The 25,512-nt window shown below is 37.1% G+C and overlaps 1 protein-coding gene across 1 annotated transcript in view; it reads left to right on the top strand.

Moving 5' to 3' along the window:
• PDE10A (phosphodiesterase 10A) overlaps positions 1-25,512 on the top strand; it is a 171,821-nt gene that overhangs the window by 116,187 nt on the left and 30,122 nt on the right. Inside the window, exons 6-10 of the mRNA XM_005526937.3 lie at positions 13,155-13,295; positions 15,105-15,260; positions 17,955-18,005; positions 19,804-19,862; positions 22,457-22,508. Coding sequence (XP_005526994.2) covers positions 13,155-13,295; positions 15,105-15,260; positions 17,955-18,005; positions 19,804-19,862; positions 22,457-22,508 — 459 coding nt within the window. The remainder of the gene's footprint in view (positions 1-13,154; positions 13,296-15,104; positions 15,261-17,954; positions 18,006-19,803; positions 19,863-22,456; positions 22,509-25,512) is intronic.

The raw sequence follows: 25,512 nt of genomic DNA, 5'->3' as shown, positions 1-25,512 counted from the left end.
CTTTTTCTGTCCAGTTTAATTTGTACAGTTAACATGACACACGACTTTGTAGTTATTTTGAATGGGTATCGAGAAGGAAATGCAGTTTAGTACTTCAGTCAGTTCCCTCAAACTAAAAAATCACTATTTGACAGAAATGTTATGTTTTTCATTGGTTCAAGAAACAAGTAGTAAGTAGAGAGGAAAAATATTTTTTCTCATTGTTTCTTTCCTTATTTTACACAGCCAGTTTTAATAATTTATTCTTGTATAGTCCATTAGCCAATTTCCTTTGCTCTTTGTGCAATATTTGAATTCAGAAAAAAATGGTAAAAATTACATTTTTGAAGTAGTGGAAACAGAATTGAAGAAGAACAAACCTGCAAGTAACTTGATGTGGAAGAAGGCCCATACAGAAATTTCCTATATGAAATGGAAATGAAGTTTTACATTTTTTGTGATATGATTGTTTCATATACTAAAGATAACCCACTTTATTGTTCAAAAATTCTGTTTTCTCTTGATGACTTCTGTTAAGCATAAGAATAGCATATATTTTTAAATAATTCTTTCACCAAAAGATATAGTTTAAGAAACATGTTGTTTTTCCTTTATGAATGCAATCTTTGGTTCTCATTAGTAGGTGACAGCATTCATTGTCTTGGGTAGGGGGTGATGCAGACAGTCACTGAAAAGCTTCCTCCTGCTGCCAGAGGCAGGAACCCGCAGGAAGTTCAGCCTCCATCCCAAATGCACAGTGCTGGCCAGCTTTGGTGGCAGTGACTGCCTGCCAGCTATTAACTTAATGCCTTGAGACAAAGGGAATTCTTACTATGGTGAGCTTTTTCCTATTAGATTAGTGTGGCATACTATGGGATTACTCACAGCCTTCTGATACCCCGAGGGCCTGGGTACTATATGACCTTCTGCTTTTTTTTTTTTTTTTAATAACATATTAGGCAGATGAATCTATTTGCTTCCCATTATTCCAGTGCAACTCTTTCCTGAAAAAAGATCCAACCACTAAAAACACACACTGACTTTATTAACCACTGCTATGTAGCTGCATCACCCAAAATGGAATGTTCTTCATGTAGTTATTATAGCGACAGATCCCAAGTCCTTTGAAGTTAGTGTGAGATTTTCCATTCACTTCAGTGGGCTTTTGGCCAAACTCATGTTTGTAGTCTTGTAACTAAATGGTCATGCATTAGCCTACTTCTTATAAGAAATTGTCATTGGAAATTAATTTGGATAATTTCTTATTATTATAGCTTAATTCAAGAGCTTTTGTCTCTTGAATATTTAATTTAAAGTATGCATCCAAGTGAGATTAGCCATTGCCCAGCAAACCCTGGCAATGTGTTTTTATTTATTTTTATTAAATGTCTTTTTAAAATGGGAACAAAAAGATTCTGCATCTCATGCAATAAGCAAAAGCCGGAATGAGCTAATTCTTTAAGCTGAAATTAAAAAAAAACCCAAAAACCTAAAACCCTTGGGCTGGACAAAGTATTTGCTGAATATCTATGTCCATGTGTTCAAGAATAGTGTCTGCTTTTTGGTGGCTTAATATTTTGGTGCTATATTTGTGATTTGAAATTTGCAAATTTGGCAAAATGCTTCCCCTCCCTCCCCGCACCTGTCATCCTCTCAACCTTCCCTCTCCACAATTTAGCGTTGGGCTTTTTGTTCATTAGCTTGGAAAATATCTGCTTGTTATCCAGCCAGTGTGTGGGGGGGGTGGAGGGTGTACATATTTATGAGAATTAAGTTTTGGGAGGGGAGTATGTAAGAATGGAGGAATCTTATTAATGAGTAGATAACTACTTTCGAATGGTTTTCTAATATTTACTGATGTGTGTTCTGACTATATTCTGTAAAGAAGCTTATGACCAAACCTAAAGCACAAGCACTAACTCCATTTCAGTCCTGGTTTAAATGTGTATAGGTACACATTTGCTTGTTTAAATTGATCCTGATTTGAGTATTTTGGCTTGTGTTAATCTCATCAAAGGAACATTTTTTGCAGTATGAGATATCCTTAACTACCTTTAGCCTGGATTAAATAGCGAGTTTCTAATTAGGATATGAGATAATTTCCTTTTAAAAAAATGCTTTAATTTTGTGAAATGAAAACCATTAAATGATTACTACATACTTTGTGCTATTATTTATTAATACTGAGGAAATTGCCATATCATTACAAATTGCTTTTTTCGTGGATTACTAAGAGTGCATAGTAAATCATTCTTTGGTGCCATATTTAATATAGGCAGAATTTTCTTTACATGAAGATTATATCAGAACTGAAAGAAAATTCTTCTAATTTAAGAAAAAACTCAAGATTGGCCAGTCCCTTTCTTTTTGCAAAACACAGATGATACACTGACCTTTAAAGGAGGAGAATGCTTTAGAAAAAATTCCTTTGGAGTTTAATGGCACAAAAATAAGTTTGTAAAAATATCTGTCCATATAAAAAGGTTTTTTACAGCCTTATTTTCTTTCTCTCTTGAAGTTTACATACTATATTAGAGCTGGAAAACAGCATAAGGACAAAGCAACTTCTGGCTGACAGTTCAGGTTGAATGCCTTCAGGATATTTACTTGAGTGAATTTGCTTGAAATAGAAGATGCCACATCAATTGCAGATTCCAGCGCATTTCTTTATGCAAGTATTACTCAGAATTGGTGCCAGAATGGTGCCAGTGTGGACAGTTCAGTTATTTTAGCATCCTTCTGGGTGTTCAAATTGCTTGGAAGCACTACCACTCAGCGCAGTCCTTACTGACAGTGTTCTGATGGTGATTCTGCTTTTCAAATGATTGCTCTCTAGCAGGCAAGCACTTCTTGCATATCCAGCACTTCTTGCATATCCAGCTCCTTCCTTCCCCATGGAGTTGCCCAGTGTATCAGAATCTGGTTCTGCCTCTGATATGAATTTGGTAGAATGAATTGCAAAGTACTCGCATTTAAAACAGTAGAGCTTCCTCATCAGGGTCATGATCTGAACAGACCTGTTCCCATACTGCCTCTGGTATTCCTCTTCATATCTAAGGAATTATCTTTGTCCATGGGTTAGCCTAGTTATACAAATCAAAATATTTTTTCTTAAGGTACGTAGCATCCATTTTACAAATACTGTCTATATATGGGAGAGCAGAAACAGTTCCAGATCAAACAGGAATGTTTCACAACTCTCCAGCAAAGGTCTTGACTTCCTTTCAATTTTCTTTTTTATTACTTATGGGGATGAATATACAGTTCATAATTCTCCTGTTATGACCTTAATTAAGTATCATCTTCAAACATGACTTAAAGGGTTTACTGAAAGCCTCATATTGGATACTGTATGTATAAATCAATTGCCTAAGTGGCATAGATTTAAGCCCATAAGCTGACATCTTCACAAGGCAGTATTTCTAAAATACTTATCAGAGTTTCAGAGTTCCTAATATATTACTATATTAATCAATTCTTCAGACACTTCTTGTTTATAGTTCTCACTTGTATGAGTAATTTGCCTCATGATTACACCGTGATTCCTACGTAAAGATGTATGACTTCGAATTTAACAGGCATACACTTGGAGCGGCTTTTACTTGGTCTTGTGTTACTTAGTTCCTAAAACTGCAAATTGTGTTGACAAACAGATTATCCTCGCTTCAGACAGAAGTTTCCAATAGCTTTATTGTAAGAAATAATTATGTGAGGCCACAAATATGTGCACATACTCTGTGCTTCAGGCTGTATTTTATTAAGCCATTCTTGAATGTCTGGTCATGCAAAAGTTGTTGCAGCTTGATGTGTATGCAGTGCCACCTAGTGAGTTTATGGCGTGGGTGATTTGAATTATTAACCCAGGAAAAAACATATACACCTTGCTTCTCTGGTTTTTGAATGCATTGACATCTCTGAAATCTGAGCCTTTTAAACATGTTTCCAGGTGAAATCCTTCTAGTTGCAAGTCAGTTCAGGAAGCTTTGGTCTTTATCCTTGAATCTATTCTAAGACCATGTGGGGTTTTTTAATATGTAAAGTGGAAGAGTTCTGTTGCTTTATTATTTGCCCGTGAATAGTGATACTCAAAGGAGAGTGAAACCTCTTGTTTAGTTACAGTGTTTGAGGGTGAATTTGAGTCAATTAATTATCAAACTGAAAGAAATAAATACATGTCAAAATGTATTTTAGGGAAATTTTGGTCTTGTTTAATTTAATATTCAGCTTAATGGACTTAGGGAATGTGTTCACAATGAATATAGTATCACAGAATATCCTGAGTTGGGAGGGACCCATCAGGATCATTGAAATTCAGTTCCAGGCCTGCACAGGACACCCCCAAGAAATACCCTGTGCCTGAGAGCATTGCCCAAACACTTCTTGAACTCTGTCAGGCTGGTGCTATGAACACTTCCCTGGGGAGCCTGCTCCAGTGCCCAACTGCCCACTGGGTGAAGAACCTTTTCCTGATATCCAAACTAAACTCACCCTGACACAACTTCAGGCCATTCCCTCAGGTCCTGTCACTGGGCACCAGAGAGAAGAGATCAATGCCTGCTGCTCCTCTTCCCCTCATGAGGAAGCTGTCACTGCAGTGAGGTCTCCCCTCAGTCTCCTCTGGGCTGAACAGACCAAGTGACCTTGCCCCTTCCTCCTGTGGCTGCTTTTCAAGGCCCTTCACCATCCTTGTGGCCTTCCTTTGGATCCCCACTTACAGATTTAGATCTCCTTTATATTGTGGCACCCAAAACTGCCCCCAGCACTGTTGCGTTCCAGGGCTGCAGGATCATGTCCAGGGAAGCTACAGGTACCAGTGACTGACATGGGACACCAACGAGGTGGGCTTCTGTTCATGAAACCATTTATTCAGCACCGGAACAAAGTCAGATCCAGAGACAGAGAGCCCCAACAGAGGCAGGGTGATGGGTTTAGAGGGACAGAACCAGGGTGGAGTTCAGGGTCAGGGGCCACTAGGAACAGAGCAAGGGAGAAACCCCAGGGGCTCAAACCTGACCAGAAGACCCTGGGCTGCTGCCCCACCAGGGGTCTGGGATGGGGCAACTCTTCCCAGGCTCACAGGGCCCATCCCCTGAGGCAGAGGAATGGAATCCACTCTTCCCTGGCTTTAAAGCCATGCCTCTCACTTTAACAGTGCTTATCTGAAACTAAATCTTTGTCTCCCTGGGTCGGGGGCACCTCACAGAGCACTGGAGCTGAGGCTGCCCCAGCTCAGAGCAGAGCAGGACAATCCCCTCCCTTGCCCAGCTGGCCATGCTGTGCCTGATGCCCCCCAGGACAGGGTTTTCCCTCCTGGCTGCCAGGGCGCTGCTGGCTCAGGTTCAACTTGCCAGTGACCAGGACCCCCAGGTCCCTTTCTGTGGCACTTCTCTCCAGCCTCCCATGCCCCAGTCTGTGCACACATCCATATTAACTATAGGTAGAATGCATAAATTTCTAGAAAATCAGACAGAGTCCAGTTGTTCCTGTTTCACTATCAGAATGGGAGGTTGTTTTCTGTAAGTCTGCAAAGATTTAGACAGGTACCTGGTTTTGCTTAATATATGCACTAATGCATGGGTGAAGAAGGAATATAGGACTGCAGATATGTTTGTAGGAACAGATTAGATTTCAAAATGGGCTTGGGAAATGATCAGAAGAAACCAGACGATTCAGTTAGGAAAAGTGCTTGGTTTTCCACATATTGCCTCTCTCTGTGCAGGGCAGTTGATGATGCTGAGAAAGATTCTAGGTTTTTTAGTGAATTTGAAGGTAAAAATAATTCTGTATTAATTACTTTATCAAAAATTACACTTATGTATGTAGCACAAGCAGAACTCTAGCCCTAGCGTAAAGTATTTTTCCTATTTCTCTTTCCACTGCTAAATCCCGAGATGGAATAATGGCTCATTTAAACACTGCACTTTAAGAAAAAAATAGAATTGGAAGATCTGATAGTGACTTTAGGACAGAACAGAGAGAATGGTCAGGAAACAAAGAGTGGTTTTGTTTAGTCTAAAGAAAAGAAAGTTGAGGGGTAAAGATATACGTGGATAAGGCAGAGAGGAAGGGAATACCTTCCAATATCTCCAATTGCTATGGTGTGCAGGGCAAGAAGCAGTGTGCTTGACTTGGCATTGGAAAAACTTCCTTAGCTGTGGTTCTAATGAAGCACTACAGTCTGTTGTTTGTGCATGCTCAGGGATGCTCATCCCTGGAGAAGTGTTTGGGACCTATTAGGACAAATATCTTCCAGAAAAATGCTTAGCTGACCATGCCTTAAAATGGAAGGGATGGTAGAGAGGTATGGCAACTTGGTTTTCTGTGTCAATGAACTGCTATAACTCCCGTGTTTTTTTTCTTGTGTAAATCATCTGGAAAGTTTCGAGGAGTTCAGTGCAGTTAAAAATTAATACTGTTCAGAAGAGTCAACACATAATCCCCCTGCCAAAACCAAAAAAAACCAAACCAAACTGCCAGTAGTCCTACAGTAAGTGTAAGTGCATCACCTTCATTTCACAAATATCCAACATTTGTGCATACTATCTGGCTTAAAATTGCAAATCTCCTGTCAAGTACACTGTGATTTATTGCAAAGGAAACAAGTTGTTATAAAAAATGGTGGTAGTTGCTGGTGGCTTTTGCTTATTTTATCTCTGTGTGCTTCATACAGTCAGACTGCTGCACTTGTGTTTAAATTCAAAATATAGTTGCATAGAGCTCTTTAAGATTTTAGCATGTAGTATTGGGTTACTACTTCAGCTAAGCCAGATAACAAATCCAAGGGATTTGGCTATGAATAATTTCCAAATTAATTATATTAGTTTGTTTTCCTTGGTCATCTTTGCCTATTATGATGAGTTTTATTCTTGCTAAAAATACAGACCTTAGGGCATAGCCTTTGTAAATATCTGCAGATAATTTTTTCCTTCGGTTGTGTGGTCTTACATTTAAGTTGTCCTTTACCAAGAGTAAAATCTATTGCTGTTACTGAACAGAAACATATGTGAGCAGCAGAAGCCATTAAACTCACTTAATATCAGCTTGATCAATTTCCATTTCTCTTTAATTTTTTCTTTCCCCCAAGCATCAAATCACATAGCAATGCTTTAGTATGAAGGCTTTCATTTAATGTCAGTTGAATATTAAATGATTTCCCATGAAGCATTTTTAGGACCAGTTTTATCAGCAGATTGTGCTGTGGAAGAAAATAGATCAAGATGCAGTCAACCCATACCACCAATATAGTTTGTTAGTGGAATGCGTTGTCACATGTGTACTTTAACCTTCATTTTAATCATTAAACCTTGATCATATACAGGCTGCTTTTCTGCAAGGAAATTTTAGAAAAATTGGTTTATGATTGTAATTTGTTTAGTTAAAAGTAGTTATGCAAAGAGAAGAAATAACAGTTTGTGAAATGATGATGAGGATGATGATGATGAATACATGTTTGTAGTTCAAATCCTGTCAAACTTTATGTAGTTGGTTGAATGGTTTCTAGTTTTTGTGAGATAGGATTTGGTGTTGTGCTGGATTCCAACAAACTGCATGCCAACAGTGACTAGGAAAATAACATCAATGATACCTGTGGTTGTCCTCTTCATCAGAAGAGCCAAAGATTGAAATCACTGAAAACTGCAAGTACTTTCTTAGTGCTGTAACAATATCTGTCAAGAGTTGCAAATGCTATTGTGTTATGAGACTTGCTGCTTCTACTCATGTTTTCTTTTATTAGGATTTTAATCTGCTGTCTCTGTCAAGCGTTAGATTTTCAGTAGGAAAACCAACAATGGGGCCAAGTTATGCGAGCATGACAAGATTAACATGAGTAATTCTTCCTGTGCATGCTCTTAGCTGTTAGAAATGAGGAGTAAAGAACTTTTTTTTCAGCCCCAGTAAGAGATTAAATTTCTTAATAATTTTACCAGACTGAGTGCACAGTATGAAGGAAAGAGCGCCAAAAACCATGGTATTATGGCTTATTGAATATACAGTGATTTTCTTATGTGTCTTAAAGCCAGGTTGGTGGGTTTATCTGTGAATTGAGGATGTTGTTTATAACCTCAAGAAACAGTTACAGTACATCATTCTGCATCCCTGTAGACAGGAAGGCTTGTTAATACATTCCTATTTAAAAAAGATATTAGAGACTGCAATATGTTGCCTATACCTAGAGTGCCTAAGAAACATGAGTCATAGAATAGAGTAATAGAATCTTTTAATTTGGAAAAAAACTCAGAGATGATTGAGTCCAACTATATAGCCTAACACCACCAAGATGAAACAGTGAATTTTGCAACATTTGTCTGTGTTCACCAGTGTTTAAACATTTGTTAAAGTCATAATTTATTTTGGACTTTCTGTTTTGCTTCAGTTTGTTTTTTTAAGAACCTCTTGATCTCTGTGTTCATGATAGGTCATTAGTGGATTCCAAACCACACTGTTACATCCATCAAAATTAATAGGAGGTTTTTTTGGCTGTGGACTTTATCAAAGTGAATTAAGTGATTAAACTAGGAGGGGACGAAAAAATTTGAAGATTTTAGGCCCAACCAGAACAATCTGTCCTGTCACAGATGGAAGGAAAGAAAGCACCACGTGTACTCTAGGGTTTTAACATGGTACAGGAAGTTCTTGATGTCAAACTTTAGTGCTTCCCTGCCTACTACATTTATAGAAAGAAGTCCATCACTGTTGCTGTTGGACTTGATGTAGAAGTATGGATTCACAGCACACACCAGAATGAGTTGCTAGGAAAAGGGGCCTTTATTCTCTGAACTTTTCAGCTTTTATAGGGTCTTACGCTACAGGTTTAGCATGATTGGTCAAGGGAACACCACCTCTTGTCCCATTGGTGGGACAAGAGAAAAACACACTATCTGCAGTTATACAGAATTGTTTTGATTTCTTAATCATATCTCAATTATTTTTATTTTCATAAGATGGTTCAGTAATGTTGTCCTTGAGTGAGAGATCTCCCAAGAAACATTTCCTTGGGAACAGATCAGCCACTGATAGGCTGTAATTCTCTCAGGCTCAGAGAAAATCGGGTCCACACATATGGAACTTGTCAGAAGAATATTGTTAATCAGGTAGTTGAGACTAATGTAGGAAAGGAGGTTCTGTCTTTGTCTGGAAGGAGGGTAAACAGATCAGAATTGAGAATTGCAGAGTCCTGTGGACTGCCAGGTGCCAGAATGCCTGAACCTGGAAGCTTCCAAATGATTCTCTCTCCAAGCCAATGTTTGTCCTTTAGTTAGTTTGTCAGATCCAAACTGAACCTCCTGTTTTGGGTGCCTTCTCTATCATCAGCTCCAGACATACCTAATACTCTTTCTAAACTAGTTATCTTTTATTACTTAACTTTTGCCCAGAGAGAGACAGTGACATTCAATTATCAGTAAAGAGCTATTTGTATTTATCCCTTTCTGACACTTAAAGGCTCATTGCAAGTGATAATAAGAGCAAAAGGGTCTGTGAGCCATGCATAAGCATCCTGCTGTTTCCTCAACCTTTTCCTTTTACTGCTTTGTGAGTTATCAATATAGTATTTGGGAAATCAGGGGTCCTAATAGTCTCATATTTCCTTTTTTATTGACTATATATGGGTTAACTTGTGGATAAAGATCCACTGGTTTCTTATTTTTATTATTAATCATTGTTCATTATAATTACCAAAAATACAATCTCTTTTGAAGTAAAATATTCAGACCAACTGAGAAAATGCAAAGTTAATTTGAAAGGGCCCAATCTATCCATTTCTTCACTTACTTGTGAAGCTGTATGCACTATATCAGATGTTTGTATGGGCACAGTCCTAGTTACCCTTTGAGCTAGTGAAAGATTATTGGAATGTACATTTGCAAATTAAAAGAATGCTGGAATCATTCATAGAAAAAAGTAGCTGAGCCCCAAGTTTTATCATTACTGCAATACATTTCATTTCATAAATATTTTCTTAAGCAAAAGAAAAAATGAATGTGAGCTGGATAGGTTACGTGAAAAACCTGCTGGTTTTCAACAGTGATAATTTTAGATTCCCATAAAGCTGTGTCTGTGGGGTGCCTCAGAGATTATTTCAGTAACATGCCATAGTAGAGCAGAGCACAGTTTGTTTTGTTTGGCTGACCTTGCCATTGATGGCTTCTATTCGAGACATCTCCACATAATTAATTGGCAATAAATGTTTAAACTCATTCAGATTTAAATTCATCAAATATGGAATGTACAAACACTCATAGCAATTTATCAGGTGTATGTATAAAGTCAGTGTGGAATGGTAGAAGCTTATGGATTAATTTCAGTTTATATATGGTTATCAGAAATAGTGCCTTTCTTTTTAATAGTGCTGCATAGTCAGAATAAGATTATCTATTGTTATGCACAGTCATTTCTACCTCTACAGTTAGGGGGAACAGTGGCAAATTTAGAACCTTTTGGGTGGATAGTTAGCAGAGTTTTTCGATCACTGACCCCTTAGCCACAGGTTTGCAACTTTCCGTAGAAGCAGAATGGGATTGCTTCTGCGAAACAATTTTTTTGGAGAAGCTGGAAGTAAAATAATGTTCTCAAACTTTTTCCAGCATAGGGAAATTTGTTTACAGCAGTACTTCATGGTGTTAACAACAGAGGGGCTTACCAGACAAAGCGATACACAAGGACACAGGAAAGACTCTGCAGGTGAAAGCAGCTGTTGCAGGCAATACTTCAGGGTGTCAACACAGGTTTTTGGCCATTGAAGATTTAGTGAAGAAAAAGTGTTTTTCTGAAGAAAAATATGTATGTGTGGGAGAAGTGAGTTCTTTGTTTTCTGGTGCAAGTGGCTGTTTGGTCTTCTTCCCTTTTTTCCTTGTTTTGAGAAGCTCTTTCTGAGAGGAGAAAAATTTGTGCATTGTTTTGTGTTTAGTGTTGGGCATGACTCAGAAGATGAATGTGGAAAAGCACATTTTATACACATAATTTAAACAGAACAGTAACTTTGCTAATCGTACCTTGGCAAAAAGAATCAAATATATCTTAAATAGGTAACAGTGGTGTGAATAAAAGTGTTATTCTTTAGCATCTTCAGCATAATCAACTTTGGTCCCTGGTGTCCCATTCATTTTTGGTCTCTGATGTCCTATTGATTTTGAATGATTCCACTACTTGGACTACATCAGTCAGACTCGAAATACTGTGTTGCATCTCTACATTTTACAGTACTCTGCAACAGAAACCACCCTTTCAGTTTTGAACACATTATAGTGTTACTGTTTATATTACAAGAGTACTTTTAAAATAGTAAATCTTAAGCATATAGTGTAGTGGATAAGACTTCTGTAAAGATATGTATTTCAATATTTCTATGCCCTCTATATTTTACTACCTTTTTTATTTAAAAAAAAAAAATATTTTATACCAGGACACTGATTTAAATAAATAAAGATCTGTGGTTTCTTCAGTTTTATTAGAATAATGTGCTTTCTTTTTTTTTTTTTTTAGACCGTGGTGTGCTTTTCTTGGCTATGTTATGTAAAATGTTCTTTTTCATTCTATTTAAGTGCATGTAAAAACATGTACTGAAGCTTTATGAAGGCAAGCAACTGTGAAACTAAGTTTTCATTTAGAAATTGTATGTATCCTTATTGGATTATAAGCAAGTAAGAATAAATGGAGCTTTTTATTCTGGTAGAGTGAGCAAGCTTGTCCAGGCAGATGCAATGTATTGATTGTATTGATTAAGTGATTTTTCATGTTTGGATGTTGCCTTTTTTTTTAAACGACATTCTTGTAATTCGTATGGAAAATAAACATTCTGACTTTTCAAGTGTATCTTACTTCTAGAGGCCACACTTCAAAGAAGCTGTGAGCATAAATGGGTTTGAAGAATAAGGTCCAGGTTTAGGATAAGAATAAACAGAATATTCCATGATTTCATGTTCTTGTACTATAATCAAAATGGAGTAAATAATCTGAATATTCAGTCCATGGAAGAAACATCTTTCCTTCCAAATGCAAAAATCACTTGTCAGTGCTAAAATAATTTGGGGCAGCTCTATTTGATTATTATTTTTAAGACAGTTTAATTTTCATCTGTATCAGACATCAGCAAATGAATTACTGGGTGAAAAACTCACTTTCTTGTCTTGCTGAATTTTTTGGGACTGACTTTCTGCCTAAGACTTTCTGGTTTTGTCAGAATCTTGAGTGTTTTCCTTTTCAGCTTACTAAATACCCTAACTGTTGGACTACTGATCCTTCTTGGATAGACTTCAATCTTGTTTTGACTAGGAATTTCATACGTTTTTATTGACCATTTGTTTTCCCCTCAGCATAAAGTCCCAACTTTCTCCTTCCAAAATGCTGGTAATTCATTACAGCTAAGGTATCTTCATCACTGCAGGAGTATCTTCATATGGTGCATTACATTGCATCTCTTTCATTTCTGAGCATTTCAGTGTAGGCTTCTTTTTTTTGGAAATATTTAGTACTAATGTTTTATAACAGACCATGCATGTTTGTAAAGAAAGGATTTATGAAAGGAATTATGAGAGGATGCACCTCATATCATCACTTAATTTTCTACAGCTGATAGGAGATGTTAGATTTTAGCATGCAAATTTTACCTGGAATAATTCATGCTAGAAAACAGCTCCTGTCTTATTGCAGCCCTCATGAAAGCAAATCCTGAGAGTAAAATTAATCAGCGGCACAACCTGTGGCCATTCTTATGAGGAATGCTAGTAATACATTGTGGTGTGGCATTGTCATCTATCTCTGGTATTATATAGCAAGAAATTTAAACATTGTCTCTACTTTTTGAGTATTTTCTATTGAAATTAATGAGAACATCCTAGATAAAGAAATAATGTTTTTCATACAAGGTAATGTTTTCTTCTGTGAGTCTTGTATGCTGGGTATTGTGTGTTTAAAGTAAATGCACTCCTACCCTGATATAAAAAATTACTGACTTTAGTCATCCACTGTTCTCCAAAGGAGTTGTCTGTGAGTTCCTGGGAAACTTTAGAATGGGATTTTTCTAAGATTTCAGAAGAATTAAGTGGTGTTTATTCAAGTTTTTCTCGACATTATCTGCTTTATTGTACATAAGTTGTGCCGCAACTGTAAAAGTAATTATGTGTTCTAATTGCTTTTTTTTATTTTTTCTTTCTCTTTTTCTTTTTCCTTCTAACTAGAGTCTGTGTGTATTTACACCACCAGGAGCTAAAGAAGGACACCCACGACTCATTCCTGCAGGGCCCATTGCACATGGCACTACAGTATCTGCTTATGTAGCCAGATCCAGAAAAACGTTGTTAGTAGAAGATATTCTGGGGGTAAAAAGCTTTCTTTTTTTAATGAGATATTGCAGCCTGTTCTTAGAATGAATGTTTTGATGCTGAAATGTTTATTGACATGAACATTTAATAGTAGAATTGACATCTGTCCTGATACCGGGAAAATAGGTTTGGATGAGTTTGGATTAGCTGATGGAATAATTTCAGAACATTTAATTTATTCCTAGTGACACTGTGACACCAAAAAAAATTAAATAAATAAAAGATTTGACATTGCTATCTCTACTTTTGAAATTATTTCTTAAAAATATGTATGACCTTAGTCAGATGGAACTGGGCTATGAACAAATACCAGATGGCTAATGTGAGGACACCTAAACAAAGCCACAAAACCAAAAGGCAGAGGCTGCTTTCACTGTTGTAATAGTCAGTGCTTTCTACACACTCTGGACTATTAAGATTTTATGTGTTGGTATGTTTTTGCAGTTAAATTAAGGGTTTAAATTGTTTCTGGTAATTTCCAATTAATATCATGATATCCTTACATAGAAGAGTTCTGTGTTTTGATTTTACATTCTTAGTAGAATCATGGGGTTAGTGAGGAGGAGTTTGGAACTTTTTTGTTGGTTTAATATCAGTGATTCATTGACCAAACAGCAAGATTCATTTTGGTGAGATGGTTTGTCTTCATGTGATTTTAGGAGCTTCTCAACAGCAAAAGGGAAGCTGGTGCAGGTAGACTTGCCAGCCCTTTTTTTGTGGGAGGACAGAACTAAAAAGAGAAAGCAGAAGGCTCGTGTTTCAAAGTGCTTCCCACTCTCTTTTGTCTGTCATTTGTTCAAATTGATTGTCATCTTAGTAATTAAGGTAGAGATTACTTGCTGTTTTCTTTGAGAAGTGAGAGATTTTGATCAGCCTTGAAGAGGTGTCTGTCTTGCCTAAGCACAGCCTGCAGGGAACATCTGGTACGAGTCAGGTACTGAAGGAATGATGTGCAATGAAGTGGGTCTTGCACACTTCACATCGTGCTCTGACAGCTTTGCTAACTGTAATATCCAGGTGCTTTCTTAGGTCTGCCTAAGAAAGAGGCCCTTTCCTAGATAGGGAAGTGAAGTAATAAAGCCCTATAACATTCCCTACGAGGGCTGAAAGTTATGTATTTTAGGACTATATATTTGGGCTGGTAGGATTATTTTAACATTTGTTTCTGTATCTTTTGCACCAGTTTATTCAGGATGCATAAGCAAAGGAAGATGCTTACTCTCGTGCAATTTTTTTGGGAACACGTTTTCCTCCTTAGGAAATCCTCCTTAGGTTGAGGATTATAACTGTGTAACCTAAAGCCTTAGCCTCAAGTTTCAATTTTTGTTTTCTTGAAATTACTGTTGTCTGCTCTTTAATACTGAGATCTGAGCAGTCCTCTTTGTGATTACAAATTCTTTGGTGTTTTTTGGAGAGAAGGATGGTGGAGTGGTAGTGTTGCTTGTCTGGTTTTTATTTAATCTGGACTGGCATTAGCAATAAAGTGTTGTTTTTTGCTGCCTGTGAGATTAGAGAATAAAGCATTATATAAACAAACCCAAAGCTGGGTGTAATATCACAACTAATTCTGACCTTACATCAATAAGGTTATCTGCATTATTAATATAAATTAATATTGAGACTTTAAAATTACATTTTTGTAGATACTATTGTGTAAAAATTATGCTGAGAGATGAGATTTAATGAATTTTGTAATTTTCCTGCAGATTTCGTCAGATAAGAGAGGGAGGAAAACATCAGTTATGTCTTTCCTGTCAATGTTTCATCAGATTTTACATTTTATCAGAATATGTTTGCATTTTCTAGGATGAGCGATTTCCCAAAGGTACTGGACTGGAGTCGGGGACTCGTATCCAATCTGTTCTGTGTTTGCCAATTGTCACAGCAATTGGTGACCTGATTGGTATCCTGGAGCTTTACCGTCACTGGGGCAAAGAAGCCTTCCACCACAGTCACCAAGAGGTGAGCTTGTGTGCAGCCCTTGCCCACTTCCCCACGATGGGCAGGACTTCAGCCCTGTCCCTGCCAGTACTCCAAACTTCCTTCTCTTGCTCTTCTCATCAGTTTATAACTTTTTCATGCTTGATTTTTGTTCTTTTAAAATAAAGAAAATAGGTGGTGATTGCATTTTCAGTCAGAGGAGGTAAAATATACAAATACAGGGACATATAATTTTACCATGTGCTCTTTTTCAGATAAACAGATTCAAGGTTTCTTTATTGATTATAAACTCAATACAGAGCTGTTAGAGAAGTTAACACAAAGTAGGTAAATGAAATATAAGTGTAAATCTAACATCAAAACCCAAAATCACTTTCTATAAAAAAAGACAATGCTCAGTTATCGTGAGTCTCAATCTTAACTTTCTAGTACAGTTTTACTTTACATTATGGTAAGATTTTAATATTTATTTTAGTTTACTTTTTGGTGTGGCTTCTCAAGGAATGAGCCCTATCACAAAACAGGGTGTTGCAATGTTATAGCAACAGTTTATCAAGTCTCTATGCTGGCTCTCATAGGAGGGGAAAAACTATTTTACTTTAAATCAAATGTGAAGCAAAAGAGATTTCTGATATTTGCATTCATATTTTTACTGCCACACACTCTCCAGCACCCAGATGTGTCTGTCTAGGTGGTATTTCCAGTACCAAGTACCCAGGTAGTCCCTCCAGAATTCCTTGCAACAGAAGGACAAGGAATGCTGTCTGCTGAGTCTTTATGGTCTCCTGTTTTCTTTCTAGGTTGACAATCACGTGCTGGTTTTGGGTCAGGCTTTAGCTTCTAAAAGCTGATAGCTGTTGTCTCTCTCTAGCCTGTCCCATCTCTGTGAGTTGTCAGGTTCTCTGTCCTTTGTCTCCTGAGTTAGATGTCCTTATAAATTGTGTATAGAACTGCTGGTACCTGGATGACCTGCCAGTCTGGGTGATGCTTGTAAAGCTCTCTTCTGCTTTTCTTAACTCCTGATGCTTCCCTATCCAGATATGCCCATTCATATTCATCTTCCCCTTTCCATGACTGTTCTGCATACATGACTCTGTTCATACAAGTCCTGTGTATTTACATTGTCCATACATGCCCATTTGTCAATCTGAAGCTAGGAGCTGTTAGCCAAATACACCTGGATTTGAAAATGGAGCAGGTGTCACAAAGGCTGTTGCTGTACTAAAGCTGTTCCAAGTGCCTCTTTGTTCTCATGTCAGGGTGAGGATCCCTGTTATGTCCCATGTCTCTGATGTAAAGATGAATTTCTCTCTGTGCAGTCTCCCAGAGAAGGGAGCCTGAATACACAGTTAGGACAAAATGGAATGAGTTCTAGCCAGGTGTGTTGTCTCGACAGTGGTATGAGATCCACCATGGCGCAGTCTAGCAGTACTGAACAGGAATTATTAGTCTGAAAAGGAAAGAAGATATTCAGGCAAGAGATACTAAAACTAGTCATCCCAAAGCAGAACAGCAGCAGTATTTGTCAAGTGTATGTTTTGTTTATCAGTAAACCAAATACCCTAGCATTCGTCTGATATTTACATGTGTATATTAGTTGGGTAGTCAATGCCACTTCAGCTTGTTGTCACACCTTGTATTTTTTCAGTGGTAGACAGAGGTCAGGGTAAGGGACTAGATTAGTGTGGTGGTGCCACTGTCCTTGCTCAGAGAACGAAGAACAGGTATTCATACAAAACCAGGCTTCATTAATTCTGCAGCCTACATACAATGTATTTAATTTTGGAAATTATCCTATTACATTAATCAATCTACAGTTCAGATAGGTGTCAGACATGCATTGTTTTGTGAAAATATGAATACTTTATGTTATATGAAATACCTTCTGTAGCTAAAGTTCATGAATGTTCCACTTGGAAAAGACTGGCTGCTGAATGAAAGTATTTTATTAGTAAATTAAAAATATTTTAAGGTTGCTTCCTGAGTGTTCTAAAGCATTCTTTTCATTTTCAGGTTTCAGAAAGCCTTTGGATGCTATTAGCAATTTTTCTGAAGTGCGTGCAAAGTGTTCTGTTTAAAAATATAAAATTTAAAAAAAATACCTTAGGAGGGTATGCAAAAGCTGACCTCTTGTGCTTCCGTTCCCTGTGTTCCTATAAAGCTCCTGCACTTCAAGGACAGGAGATTATGCATGGTAGCACATCACAGTGAGCTGCAGTTTACATGACATTTGTTTGAAACGTTGCCTGGAAACTGTCATACTTCAAACACTTGAGCTGAGAGATCAGGTCTGGTTCTTCTGCCACCAAAACAGTAATGAGAGAAACAGTGCCTGTTTACAGCTGGAAGTAGCTTTTGCTGAAGACATGCAGCCCCAGAATGCTGTTAAGGCATATTTTATTTCTATGGCAGATGCCTTTCAAGAGTGTAATTTTTAAAGCCCTCGGCTGATGGGTTGTTTATTTTGATGTTGTATTTCTGAGCTGATGGGCGCCCCATTCTGCTTCTGAAAACTATTGGTAACCTCTAAAATTGAAACACTTGCAAGTACACTGAGACTTCTGCAAAATAACTGTCTTCCCTTAAATTGTTACTGCCTGCTGGTCTAAAACAGCTCAGTCAATTTACTTAGCAGGTAGACAGAGAAAAGAGGCATGTCACTGATGTGCAGTTTTCAAGGTTTCTTCAGAGAGAGTTTCTTCTCTTTTGTTGCAGGTTGCAACAGCAAATCTTGCATGGGCTTCAGTAGCAATACATCAAGTACAAGTAAGTGTGAGTGGTTTTTCTTTTTATTTTTTTTGTGTGTAATTTGTCTTCCAGAATGTGTTTAGTAGAAGCATGGATTGTGATCAGATTTAAGTGGAGATCGTTGATAAAGCAGTGATTAAAGGCCCTTCCTTGAACCTGGAAAAAATATGCTAACATTTTTGGTGTTCATTGAACTAGTTTTCCTCACTTGCAATCATGGATCGAATAACAATATTTGTGCTACAGGAAAGAAATTTGAACGATTAAAGCAGATTTATCGTAACAACTTTGCAGAGTTGTTTTGTTTTCTTTTTCTGGTGGAAAGGCAATTGCTAGGCTAACTGGTTGCTTTCCTCCTGCTTTGGTATTCAGTTTGAAATTATGAAGTGTTGTTAGAAAAGCCTATTTTAAGCCATCCTTGCTAGCTGCTTCATGGTCCTGTAACTACTGCCACTAAAGATGCCTCATGCTGTCCCTAGCTAGGTGCCTAATGGAGCTTCACACAGTGTCAAGCTGCTCCAGCAAACCCCAGCAGCTTTGCTAATAGGTTTTGTTACTTCAGCTAGCAGAAGATGGTAACACTGAAATTAAACATATTCTGTCAACTCAGAGAAGATGCTAAAATAGATTCTTCTGTCAACTCCCAGGAGGAAATTCACTATGTTCTTTTTTTCAAGGTGTCTTTCATACACTTGTCAGAAGATATGCAGAAAGCTTCCTGCTTTTCTCTTCTAGGCTCTAATCTTTCCTGCCTCAGTGCTGGAAGTCGCTGTCTTTGGGGTGGTCATTCACACCTAGGCAGAACTAGTACAGATTAGATTCTGGTACAGGCTATTGTACACTAGTAGAATTGCAATTGCATGCAGTTTTAGCTTCACCTTGTAAGAATTACTCTCTCCTTGACTGAGAAGTCTTTTACATCTAACAAAACACAACAGGAAAAGTTAAGTTCAAGCTTGTCAATTGATCATTTTTATTTCTCTTCCTTCTTCTAAGCAGAAGGATTTCTCTTCCCAAGTCTTTTTGCATGAGAAGAATGCAAGAGTTTTGATCTGGCATTTTGTATCTGCATTGCACAGATGAAAGATATTACTAGTTCCAAGTGATCTTTTTGTGAGTGTAAAATGTCCAAGCAGTAGAGGCTTGTTTTACTTTTGGCCTCAGTGCTTGCTCTAGATGCAGATGTACAATTGTCTTCAGATACAGAGTATGCAAATAAATGAAGTAAAAATACAGCTGAAAGTTCTGCTTCATCTAACATTTTTCTTCTAAAAAGAAGTATGCATACTATTTTCTGTATTCATATTCATGCTGATTTCTCCCTAAGTTGAGCATATATCATCTGCTGCTTAGCTTAGTTAAACTTGCCTGATGTCAGTCTACAGTTGTGTCTATATGCTACTTTGCAGCCTGGAAAAAAAGTGGCAAAAATGTGGTAAGGGAGAAGGGAAACAAAATATTTGACATTCTCAGAAGATCCGAGGGTCTGGATAAGGAAATGTTCATTCCATAATCACAGTCAGTGACAGCCTTTGAGACAGCATGAAAAGTGTAAAAGCCAACAGCTTTCAGTGAGTCTTAGGAAAGATTTTACTTGTGTTTCACAGTTTTAACTCAGCAGCTAGATAGCTAAGTTTGAAACCCAGCACACAAACTCAGCTTTAATTTTATACAGTCTTCTCCATGTATGTATATACAGACTTAAACACACACACAAGTACTGGTATTTTTTTCATACAAATTAAAGGGATGGGACTTCGGTTTCCCTCTGACTTCAGTTTTCTGGAGCAAATGGTTCTATGATTTGTGCTTCCAGGTATGCCGGGGCCTTGCCAAGCAGACTGAACTGAATGACTTCTTGCTTGATGTATCAAAGTAAGTGTGATTTGCAAAATAATCTCCTGGGTTTTTTTGATGAGCTTTTCTAGGGTGACTCTTCCAATCTACCTGTGTTCACTCAATAGCAGTAGTGGAAGCTACTCATAGATGCAAAGGCACATTTTAGAGGGTGGGCAAACTTCAGTTCAGGGATAAGAACAACTGGTATGTGTGGCAGTGGTGTATGCCTTTCATAATTTTTTGGTGTTGGTGCAGATAAAAATGTGGTATTCATTTATACCTTACAGAAACCTTTTATTCTTGTGGTCTTTTGCATGGGTTTTTTTTCCTGCTTTTTTCTCACCGCCTCTGTCAGAGTTAAATGTGCCCATCTTTGAGAAGTGACAAATAGGCTTGGTGTCTCATGGCAATTTTAGAAGGCTTGAAAGGACTTTACAGAAAGTTATTTAGTGTGCTTCAGCTTCCCTTATTCTCCCAACAATTTTTTGGTCATCAGTGCATGTATTCATAAATATATGGACTTCAGAGTTAATCCTTGAAGAATCAGCCACATGGTTGCTCTTCCCATGCATTTTCTGAAGGCTCTGTTTTAATTTTCAAATACTTTTACTGCATGTAATATGTTTGCTTTTAATTTCTTCTCAATATAAGTCAAGATGAATTTGAAAGCACAGAGAGAGTGTGAAAGCTTGAGCTTACACTTGCAAAATCAGTTTAATGTCTAAGGTGATCTGCTCTTCCTTCAATTTCTTTTGTTTGTCATTGCTATTAGGATCTTTAAATAGCAAAGATAACCAATAAATTAAAAGATAAACCAGAGCTGTACTTTTGGTAAATCAGCCTGGAGTGCTTAACAGTGTTTTATGAAAGTTGGTAGAAGAATTTCAAAGTGTATCAAAAAGTAGTGTGATACTGTGGAAGAATGAGATACCTTGGATTTTTGTTGCAAACACTTTTGTGGGTCTTGATGAACAGATCTCAAAATGATGAGATTAGAGTATGTCCAAGATTCATATGCCATTGCTCAGGAATGTAGGCAGCCAAGCTGACCCAGCTGGAAGGGAGAGTAATAAACCACAGGGAGGAGTCTGCCCCTTGCAAGGAGGGCAAGCTGTTTGTATCCAGATGTTTTTTTCCCAAGCCTTATTCCTCAGGATGACCTTTTTTATTAATTTCAGCGTAATTTGGAGCATGCCTCCCAAAGGGCACTCTTACCAAGTCTTGCACAGTTATATTCCTTTCCAGAGTGCTTTTATGTTGCTAACATCCATACTGAACTAGTTTACAAAAAACTATATTTATGTACCCAGATTGGCAATCTTACCCAGGACTGGCAATTTATTCTTGGACTGGCATAGTACTGAGATTGATTTAAATAACTTTGTAATTGTTTTACATTTTTAAGGTATAAATTACAATAAATGCTGTAAATATTTATCATGCCTCTATAAGAGAATAATTCTCATACAGCATTATCAGTTGCTAGAGTTTTTTAGTTTCAATAGAAAGAGAAGTCTGTGTTTCAAGGAACAAAACTGGGAGATCATTTAATAGTATCTTTATGAACTTTATGTAGGCAAAAACTTGTATCAGCAAGAAAATAATTAGTTTCCTCTTAGAAGTAGTGTGTATCTTTTCTAACATAGAAGGAGAATTTCCTTTTCAGTGAGGATATTGTTAGTGTGCAGTGTCACCGGGACATGTTCTGTAACATTTTAGAAAGGGCAGAGTATGCAGTGCTCCACCTCTTCATGTCCCTGACGATACCAGTGTATTATGTATCTCCTTCCCACTAGACCCAAACAGAACTGAGCTGTATATATATTCAAGGCCATGGGACAATGCCTTTTGTCTGCTGGGAACATTGTAATCCAAGGGTTATTAATACTTGACATGTGGAAGATTTAAACCTCTTTTACTAATAAGTTTGACCTTTATCTTTCAATGTTCTTGACCGTCCTTGAACAGTTACCACTTTGCTGTGAAACTGAGATTCTTTTTTATTCTTTTTTAATTGTTAAGTTAGAAGTTCCCTTTCTTCAACTTCAACGAGTGTTGATAAAGAAGACCCATTAAGAGTTTCTTAAATAGTTGCTTTTTAACTAGTATTAAAGTTTAGATAATATGATGTGGATTTAACTGCTCTACATACTTTTATTCATTTCTCAGAGCATAAGATTTGTAAACCTAATAAGATAGTTTGATATTTTGAAAGAAATTGATTTTTTTGTCATTGTTTTCTACTTTTCCTTTTTACTTCTGCTTTTAAAATTTTCAGTGTGTTAGAGGTGCCAAAGCATTTTGATGCATTCTTGGTGCTGCTCAGCAGGAGCCTATTCAGTTCACAGCAGGCAATATTTGGTAGTCTTCTCCTCTTTCTGTGGAGAAAATTCTATGTATAATAAAGAATATTCTCAATTCTGTAGAATAATGGCTTAAGGAAACAGAGTTATGACCATTTCTTAATTCCCTTGTGCTGTAGCAAGCCAGTCAGTCAATTTTAAGGTGCAGTGGTTTCTCCTCACCTTTTCTGGCTCCATGTAAAGCTGTGATGAAACAAGAGCTCCCGACACCCATTTGAGAAGTGTTTGACTAAATGCCAATGTTTACTGACTTCTCTTTCTCTGCAGAACATATTTTGATAATATAGTTGCAATAGATTCTCTACTTGAACATATAATGGTAAGTTGTCTTTTTCACTTCTAAGTTTATTAGTGGTAGTTATTAAAGCCATTCATTCTCCTTCCCTTAAAGATATTATGTCATTGAAATATTTGAGTTGTTTGTAGTGAACTCATAGTACAAACAGTATAAACATATCTATACAGAAAACGTGGTAAAGGACAGCTTTGTTTGTCATTGCCGCAACAACTTCCATTCACAGGTTTCATAAGGAATGAAACATGACTGTCTCTGAACTATATGGTTACTATTATGTTCTTAGAAAGTTCGAAAATTGTAACAGAAAGGCTTCTGGTTGTCCTTTTATTTCAGCATATTATATTGATTCCTTCTTCCTATATTCAGTTTGCTACGTGCTGCAAGACACTGCTGAAGAAGTTACTGTCTGTAGCAAGGGATAGAGTTTAAAAATTACTCCTAGGAAATTTTCTTCAGTTGCTGAATGAGATGTATAAGACCTTGGAAAACTACACCCATAACTAGTGTGACAGTCAGTCAGTGTTTTATAGAAACCACTAAGCCAAGTGGTTAGTTCTTCCCATTGAAATAACTAATTAATGAATTAAAGTACTCTTCAAAAGCAGTTTATGAGTTTCTAAATCAATTTTGAATTCAGAATTATTTCCTGAATAGTTTTAACAAATGTGTGTGAACTGGTTGTTTATAACATGTTTTGAGTGTTTGATATGTGAATTATGCTTTTTAGATTTCTGCACATTCACTGCATTCTGCAGGTCTTTTTCTTAAGTGTAAACCTGAACAAATAGTGGTCCATGGTACCATTGCTTAAAATTTGCACATTCAAAAAATTACTTCCCAGCAGTACTCTGATATGTGCCCCAGTCTTCAAAGTGATATTCTTAGCTAGACTATTCAATGACAGCAATGTTAGAATGCAAACAACATTAAAGTGGTTTTATTTAGAAACATGAATTAGTAATGGAAAATATTCTGCAGTGTTTGTGTTATTCTAGTTAGTACACAGTCAAGAATTCAGCACATAGGACCCATTTCTGAACATTGACTTTTCCAATTTAAATGAACCTCTTAAAAATAGCTTAGCATTTAAAAGAACTGGTATAGCATAACATATGGCATTGAGAACAAATATTGATATTCTTCCCTGTTCTTCCCTGTGAATAGAGATCTGGTGGAAAACACAATTGGCAGTGAAATATGGTTACTCTTTTATCATCTTTTCCAACACTTGGCTGCATCATGATTCTGTATTTTAACCTGTGTGATGTTTTGTAATCGGCTTCCTTTTAAGCTGTATCTGTTGTCTCTTTCTTGAGCCAGTTAGCTGAATTATGTGTTTGTACATTTATTGCCATTTTATGGGAGCATGATTTTATCGTTATGTGATATGTCATTATTTTGTGTGGCTTATTCTATGTCTTACTGTGAGAAAAGATCAGAACTCAGTTTCACCTCACTACTTCACCCTTTGGTGATTGCACTACAGCTTGATTTGTTCCTCCTATACTAAAGAAAAAAAAGTGTGTTTCTTTCCATTCTTTTAATTTTTATTTTCATCAAAATCTCCCAGCAAAGCTAGTGGTAAAAGGGTGTTTTTTGAGTGTAAATGCAAGGAAGGGAAATAAAATTTCAAGTTGCCTTACAAATTTTCTTGTCCATACGCTTGAGTAGCTAAAAGCAGCTTATGCAAAAGGTGGTCCCTGGCTTCCCTATTGACAGTGCAGAACATATTTTTTTGTACTGATACTCTCTTTCAACCACTGGTCAGAAATTGAGCAAGGGATTTAGAGAAGTAATAGTCTCTTATCTCATTAACTATTTCTTGATTACTGCTGTTTATGTAATCATTTTTGAAAAGCATGAGTTGTGACCAAGGTAAGTTCTTGAGTCATATGCATTAAACCACAAAAGATTAATTGTATAAAGTCAACACTGTGCAGTAGATTTTACAAAGAAATCTTATACAGCATCTGGATAGAAGCATTTACTGGATTTATGATAGTTTCTGTTCACTCTTTTGAGCAAATGAATAAGCAGTCCAAGTGGCTAAGGTCTTCAAATTTCTTAATGCTCTAAGGGGGAAAAAATTCAACAAATCTTGCTCCTAAGGTTGCACACTCCTTGACTTTTCTGTTCAGATGGAGTAAATGGAGAAGAAGACAACAGAATCTTCCTGAACACAGATTCCATCTGTATGGGAAGGCCCTCCAAGTTTTGGGCTTGGGCTAGATGGTATCTGTGCAGTTCTTCTCATATGGCATGGAACTAAAGTCTCTCAGCTAATGACTTTTTATCTCATATGGATTTTTTTTCTGCTGAGCTGTTACACTTGTCCATCTGCATTAGTATGAAATTAAATACTTTATTATTTTATTTTTGGAAGACAAGAGATAAGGTGGAGGAGATCATTCATATGGAATTCTTTTGAATCCTTAAAACATGCCAACCGCATGCATTGCACACCAAGATTTTGGTAGCCTCTTTCTTTAGCTGAATGACTAGGTAGGTATTACATATAAAGTGGAGAGAGATCCACCTCAGATCACTCTGTATCATGCAGTTACTGTACTTTCTGAACAAATAAAAAACACAGGAGACCTATCTGAATTGGATAGAGCAGGTTCTTGTGCGTGTATATTGGCATCTTTAACACAGTGATCCTTGTTTGATTTTTGTCTCACTTTTCCCTTTTTCTCAAAAAGACTATTGTATGTCTGAGAAATACTTCAGTGAAGAGCTGCTGTGTTCCCAAGACAAGATTCTGTTCTAACAGTCAGTGCTTCTGGGAGTTATTTTTGCTGAGATAAAACTAGTTGGTTCAAAGTAAGATAGACACCATGCAAGTCTGTTGCTCTACTGTGTTACTCCCTTGGCTGTGGGCTTTGGTTAGTTCATGTACATTTTCTAAGTCTTAGCACTTGTGCAGGTACTGTCCCTGACATTGGGAGGGTGCAGCCATTTCCTACTACTCTGCATAGGGCAATCCATAATGATACTTCTAATACAGAATCACGTTGTTACAGAA

This window comes from Pseudopodoces humilis, chromosome 3 (assembly GCF_049639895.1).
Source record: "Pseudopodoces humilis isolate 2021_Gansu_Grassland_sample_001 chromosome 3, ASM4963989v1, whole genome shotgun sequence".
Taxonomy (NCBI): domain Eukaryota; kingdom Metazoa; phylum Chordata; class Aves; order Passeriformes; family Paridae; genus Pseudopodoces; species Pseudopodoces humilis.
Note: the sequence above shows the minus strand (reverse complement) of the source record. Positions and strands in the feature narration are given on the sequence as shown.